Below are 6,788 nucleotides of genomic sequence, written 5' to 3'. Positions count from 1 at the left end.
ATTCTCTTTCTGCCCACCCCTTTCCTTAGAATATTGGGGTCTTGCATCGATGTCTCTATTACACTGCACATTTTTAGGCAAAGAAAGATGCCTCATTTCTGGGCTGCTTTTTATAAACTCAGAAAGTCAGCTAGAATCCAGAGCTTGTTCTATTGAGGATACTTGCCTCTAATAAAGGTAATGAGAAAGATGTTATGCCAGCAATGCCCATGTAAATAGGAGCTCCTGAGCGGCGGTAGGGATTGATTAGTTAATATCTGCAAATCCTTTTAAGATGCTTAGATAAAAGGATGATATGAAAGGCTATTGTTCAGCTCCAGAGGCCTAAGTGGCTTTGATCACAGCTGCTGCAGGCAATCACCTCTCCCAGTCTTTTACCATCCTGAAGGCAAACATCCATTATTAAGAAGCTGTTGTCCTTGGTTATCAACTTAGTGAAAGAGGAAGAAGAAGAGGAGGAGGAGAGCCAACACTGATTTGGGGTTTGAAAGCTTGCAAAGCCTTTACTTGTCTCCTAACAACAACCCTGAGACACTGAGAAACTGCCTTATTACCTCCATTTTTCTGAAAAAGGTCCTAAGACTCAGAAAGATTAAGCCATTGCCCATGGTCACACAACCAGTAAGGGCCAGAGGGAGGATTTGAACACAAGTCGGCTAGACTCCAAGTCCTGTTATGTGACAGTGCCAGATGGTTTGAACCTGGGGGGGAAGCTGGAATTGGTGATTTGAAAGAAGGAATGAATGAATCGATAAAGCACTTAACAGTGCCTAACACATAACATCTCAATAAATGCTTGTTTCCTTCCTCCTTCCTCTTGCCCAATAAGTAAGCACACATTAATCACTAGCTGTGTGTCTAGGCACTATAATGCTTGCCCAAAATACAAACCCAGATGTGAAGGCAGCCCTGGCATCCAAGGATCTTACAAAACATACAGGGGAGTGGTGAACGGGAAGGGCTATTTTGGTTTGTCTAGTGACAAGGGTGGTTGGCTGATTGGCTTGGTGCTGGTGACAATGCCTCCTGTGTTCCATTTCGGTTTTGCCCAAATTCCTTCTGCTGCTGCCTTTCAGCTTCAGCCCTTGTTTTTCTGCGCATCAGCCACAGGCTCTTCAGCAGCCTGGATGAAGGCAGAAGTTACTTGCCAGGCACATCAGGACCCTCTTTTTTTGTTTTTTAATCTGTTACAGTTTTATTTTTTTATGTTAAATAGCGTGGGACAGGATTGTAAGGATGAAAAACTCAGTCAACAACTGCCTCACAAGGGATAAGAAAAATTCTGTCATGATATTAGCAGAGGTAAAGGAGAAAACTTACACTGTACGAGGCACCATTTCCCCACAGAACACCTCTTGGCATATCCCTGAATGAGTGGGATTAGCAATCTCAATAAATCATATATTTATTTAAATCAGATAAAATTTAAAGGGATTATTAAAATAGCATTCGCAAGACTGAACAATTCTTGAACTCTTATTAAAACCACAAAGAAAGGACAATTCTTTATTTATTAATTTCATAAAGGACTGAATGTGCAACTGACACCTGCTATTGATGATCTGATAATATACAATTTGTCCAGTAGCTGAACAGTTTGTTTTTATTGTGTTTTCTAACCATGAGAGATGATTAAAGGCAAAGCCTATTGTGATGCTGTACACACACACACACACACACACACAAATGGTTACTGTGGGCCGTACTACCAATGAAATGGTAGGTAAACAAATCTTTTTCTGGTCAAGGAAAAAAAAAAGAAAATAGCACTCTGCATGCTTCATTCTACAAGATGAATTTCCCTAAAAAGAATCCAATGAAAATGGCTGCAATTACAACAAGAAGTGAAGGAATCACGTTTGAGCTTCGTTTTTCCATCTGTGATACCTTTCTGAGCTTTAAACCTTCATCCCTCAGGTGTCGATTTTCTTCTGATAATTTCATCATTTCTCCTTGAAGTCGTTTACACTTTTCCACTAGTCTTTTTGTTGCCGTATCATTGAATGAAGGACTACTATACTGTTTCATCAGGGTCCCATCTGCTTTTGAATGAGGTTTAGCAGCCTCCATATCAATCAATTTATCATTTTCAGTGGGCATTTCAAGTATACATCTCAATTTAGAATCCATCGGTTCATCAGGTTTTGCTTCTTTCCACACAGCGTCCATATCTGAAGTGTTTGTTGGAGCAAAAATCGTCTGTACCATAAACTTGTCGTCACTCTTCTCATTTGGCTCATAGTCAAAAGGCTGTAGCATTACTGAAACAGTTACAGTCAACCCTGGATCAATAATCCCACTGTTTGGCCTCACACAGGACCGACAAGGTGCTGTTGTCTTCACTTTGAAACATACTTTTCTGTCTGATGGATTTCGAAGTTTAAGATCTGTAGTGACTACATCTGTGAAGGGGCCTTTAAATTTGAGGTCTGTGGGCGGGTCGACCATGACCCTCTTTTTAAAGAACTTGTGGCTCCCCCAAATCTTCATTCCGTCTCTCATCTCTAGTCCTCCCTCCAAGTTAGATGGCTGAAATATAGTCCCTCCTCATCTCTCTAAACTGTATTCTCTGAGCAGCTCACAAGAGCTGGACCTCTTGGCCAGTTCCAGAACGAACCTCCTGATTCTCCCTGAGCATGATGCTGAAATGCACAGAATTTTTCTTGAGCTGGTGAGTTAGCACCTAGCTCAGGAACTCTACCTAACTCATGAGGTAACCCCTAGGGCTGGAAGTATCTGTTTCTCAGGATCACTTGCTGCTGTGCTCATGGAAGGAACTGTTAAACCAGCACATGTTCCTGTGGCTTGTCACCATCAAGCCCTCTCCCCTCCCAGGAATCCATTGCAGAGAAAGGACTAGAAGAAGGGCAGATGGATATCTCAGTGGATGGATAGCCAGGCCTAGAGTCAAAAAGACCTGGATTCAAATTGGGCCTTTGATGCTTCTTAGCTGGATAATCCCGATCAAGTCGCCTAACCCCCACTGCCTAGCCATTATCATTCCTCTGTCTTGGAATCAATATTGATTGATATGACAGAAGACAAGGGTTAAAAAAGACTGGAAGATAGACTGAGGAGTAAAGGGCCCCGAAGGAAAACTATGGTTTCTACTTCTCTTCTAGGCTACCAAGGGAAGCTATTAATTTCCAAGGGTTCATCTCCCACTATGTTTCAGTCACTTTTGATTCAATCTGCCCTCCCCACCCTGTCAGTCTCAGGGACTAAGCAGCAAAACTTATGGCTCTCAATATAGAGTCCAGCTCCATGGAAGGTGCCCTTTTCTGAGGAAATTCCCCCCACCTTGGAATTTCCTCAAGGGTACTGGGGAGACTCACTGGCTCATGGGTCTCGCTCTCAAACCTGTAAATGGAGCTAAAGGCTGGTGAGGATCTCCACAAGATGTTTGTTGTTGCTTTTATTAAAGGATATGAAATATAGGAACCTAGTCTCTTTATTTTGGCTAAATTGACTGTGGTGTAACTTAGTGTTTCTTTTATGAATGCATTAAGCTCTGTCACCTCTGCAGTCTTCATAAGCCTCAAAGGGAACAAAAGGTAGGGTAAAAATTAAAATAACAAAAGCAAGTTGAAAAACTTGAATGTAATAGTTCAAAGCCCATTCTCTAGTAATCCCTGGATCTGCACCAGGCTCTAATTAGTGTTTGGCCTCAAGAAACTGGGTCATGGAAGAATCCAAAAGCCTCTGATTGAGGATGCAAATGAAGCACTTGACACTGAAAAAATAAATTCTTTGAGGAGTTATTGACAATAATTCATAATCAAGATGATTTTACTCTTTAAAGTAAATCCCATCTCAGAATTATCAGGCACCTTTCCAGATGTACCTACAAAGCATTTGGGGCCCAAACCCACGATGCTAGTATAATTTATGTGTGTGCAGCAGCTGGGAGGACCAGGAAGAGTTTCATGCAGTGGGCTCTGCTTAAACTGAGCTTTGAAGAAAATCAGGGATTCTTAAGAGGCTCAGGTGGGGAAAGTACATTCCAGGCAGAGGGCACAGCAGTGCAAAGGCACACACAGGCCAACAAGGAGAGTGTTGTGTATAAGGAAAAGCAAAAAGGTCAGCTTGGCCAGACAGAAAAGAGATGCAGGAAGAAGAATCGTGTGAAATAAGCCTGGAAAGGTAGGTGGCAGCCAGTTTGTGAAGGACAAAGATCCTAGAAGTACTAAAACCTATGGAGTTTTGCACTAGAGTGATGTGCCAAGGTTGTTCTTTAGAATAAATCACTTGGAAAGTTGAGAGGAGTACACTTTGGAAAGACTTAAGGCATGGAGGCCAATGAGACCACTATTACCACAGTACAGGACAAAAGTGTTAGGGGCCTAAACTGAAGTGGTGGTCATATGAGTGGAAAAAGGAAAGAATAAGAGAAAGATATCATGTACTCAGCAGAGTTGGTAACTGAGTAAATACATGGGATAAAGGGGAGTGAAGAATCAGGGAAGACTCCAGGAATGCTAAGCCTGCATAACTGGGAGGATGGAAGTGTCCTCAAGGAAAAGGAGTTTTGGAAGAGGGATGTGTTAAGGGAGAAAGAATAAATTCTGCACTGGCCAGGTTAAGTTTGACATGCCCTCAAGATAAGTTTGAAAAGTGCAATAGGCTACTATTATTTATTTGGGCCTGGAGAGGGTAAAAACAGTAATTGAACCGATAAGGTCAACAAGAGAAAGTGTAGAGGAAGGAGAGGCCCCTTGATAAAGCCTTGGCCTATCCCCACAGAAAGAGGGCCTGTTGAGGATGATAAACTACCAGAGGAGACTGAGGAGGCAGGAAAACCAAGAAGAATCAGTGTCACAAAATACAGAGAAGAGACAGTTGTGCAGGAGGAGGATCTCCAGGATCATACATTAAGGAGATATCAAGAAGGACTTACAAAAGACCATTGAAATTAGCAATAAAGAGATCAACTGGTAATTTTGGAGGAAGTAGTGTTAGCAGTGTGATTTATGGTTTAGATTTCAAGGGATTAAGAACCAAGTGGAAGGAGAGGAAATGGAGACATCATAAGTCATGGAGTTGTTTATTGAGCTTGAAGGCTCAAGTGCCAGAAGCCAAGTAACAAGAGTTGGAGTGTAGACAGAGAAAGCCATTCTGCTCCTTGGAAAAGGAGGAAAGATGGCCCAGAAGATGGTAGGTGGAAATAACACTTGGATCTGCTGAGAGAGAACAATCCAACAAGAGCTAAAATGGTTCCCTCCTTCCTGGTGAGAAGTGGGGAGGACTGAGGAAGGGGGTTTACTCTACCTAAAAACAGACCACAGGGATGGGGAAGTGTTTCTTCCAGAGGAAACCAGTTTTCCCAGAAGGCAGGAAAATGGAAAAAGTGTGAGGAAGAGTTCCAGGCTGAAATCTGCTAGCTACAGGGTGGAGTTTCAGAGACTAGAATAGAGGAGGAAATCAGAGCATAGAGACTGGGAAGGGTAGCAACTGGGTAAGGATCCTTACAGAGGCTGCAGGATTAAAGGAAAGGAAGAGGGGAAGGGAAAAGAGCAGGAGGAAACTGAAGTAAGGGAGGAAGAGAGAGAAGGGGGAGGACAGACCTTGAGAAAGGGAAGGAGGGAGCACAGGGGAAAAGGGGAAGACATGGGAAGGTGGGAGGGAGAAGGGAAGAAGTTGGAGATGGGAAAGGAGAAAGGAGGGGTGGAGAGGCAGGAGGAAAGAAGAGAGCTGGGAAGTGGGGTCCTTGTCAATGTCCGGAATGGTCGTTGCAAAGCAGCATAGCCAAGCACAGGGAAGCTAATTGGGCACTTGCTTGGCAATCCTTCCTCCCTCCATCAATGTGTCCCTTCCCTCCCTCCCGCCGAAGTTCGGGTAGCATCCGCTCCTAGCACCCAGTGAGCCCAGGAGAGAGAGAGAAACCGAGGTTCCAGCTGAGGCGGGCGCTGGCATCAGGGGACAGCTCTTTGGGTCAGCCTCGGAAGGGCTGGGGCCTGGAGAGGAGAGGGGCCAGGCCAGAGGTGAGCACCGTGGCACGCTGCTGGGCTCCTGCAGCCCGGGGGCAGAGCGGCTTTTTTCTCCTTGGCCAGGTGCGCTAGGGCTGGCCATTCCAAGCCGACTTGGAACTGCGGGGCGGTGGCATGGAGTGGGAAATCAACTTGCTTCTCTACCTGGCCCTCTTCTTCCTACTGCTCTTCTTACTCTTCCTCCTGCTCTTCGCCGTCATCAAGCAGTTGAAGAACTCCATTGCTCACACAGCTGGGGTGCTGCAGCCGGGCCGCCTGTCGCTGCCCCGGGAGCCGTGGGGCTTCTGCCGCGAGCAAGCCGTGTGAGGCAGCCGGGCTGGGCGCAAGCCTCCGGTGCAGCTCTCCAGCCTCCCTGCGGAAATCCCACGGGCCGCCCAGTTGTTCCACTCTTGCTCCAAACCTGGGAACAGTCCTACAGCCCTCCGAGTTCCCGCTGCGCCTGGGATGTCTCCTCAGGCTCCACTGGGTGTTGGTCCGGCCCTACGGTGTTCCCGACCCGTAGCTCTGCGCTCCTGGGGACAAGGGGAGGAGCTGCGGTTCAGTCTACAGCCTCACAGTGGCTCAAGGCTGGTGGTCCCTCCCGGACCTTCGAGAACGCAGGTCAGTGGCAGGCGGGTGTCCGAGCACCGGGTTGGTGATGGGAAGAAGGGGAAGCCATGGCACCTCAGAGGAGTACGGGATGGGTGCAGTTGTGGGGCGGAGAGAGAATCCAGGGGTGGAGGTATGGATGGACCCCCAGATGGAGGAGCTGGCATGCCCAGGGCCTCTGGCCACTTTCAGCAACAGCTGCAGAACTCACTG

The 6,788-nt window shown here is 46.1% G+C and overlaps 2 protein-coding genes across 2 annotated transcripts; one reads left to right on the top strand and one right to left on the bottom strand.

The window, feature by feature from the left end:
- Positions 1 to 1,685: 1,685 nt before the first annotated feature.
- Positions 1,686 to 2,490, bottom strand: LOC100017226 (vesicle-associated membrane protein-associated protein A-like). Its single transcript, XM_056803835.1, has one exon. It carries the CDS (start codon positions 2,488 to 2,490, stop codon positions 1,786 to 1,788), a length of 705 nt encoding a protein of 234 aa, XP_056659813.1. The 3' UTR covers positions 1,686 to 1,785.
- Positions 2,491 to 5,854: 3,364 nt separating this feature from the next.
- On the top strand, positions 5,855 to 6,581 carry SMIM43 (small integral membrane protein 43). The gene has a single exon (XM_056803853.1). The coding sequence runs from the start codon at positions 6,102 to 6,104 to the stop codon at positions 6,291 to 6,293; it is 192 nt and encodes a 63-aa protein (XP_056659831.1). The 5' UTR covers positions 5,855 to 6,101; the 3' UTR covers positions 6,294 to 6,581.
- The last annotated feature ends 207 nt before the right edge of the window (positions 6,582 to 6,788 follow it).

The sequence above is a fragment of the Monodelphis domestica genome, chromosome 6, assembly GCF_027887165.1.
Source record: "Monodelphis domestica isolate mMonDom1 chromosome 6, mMonDom1.pri, whole genome shotgun sequence".
Taxonomy (NCBI): Eukaryota; Metazoa; Chordata; class Mammalia; order Didelphimorphia; family Didelphidae; genus Monodelphis; species Monodelphis domestica.
The sequence above is the reverse complement of the archived record's forward strand: the minus strand, read 5'-3'. Positions and strand labels throughout refer to the sequence as shown.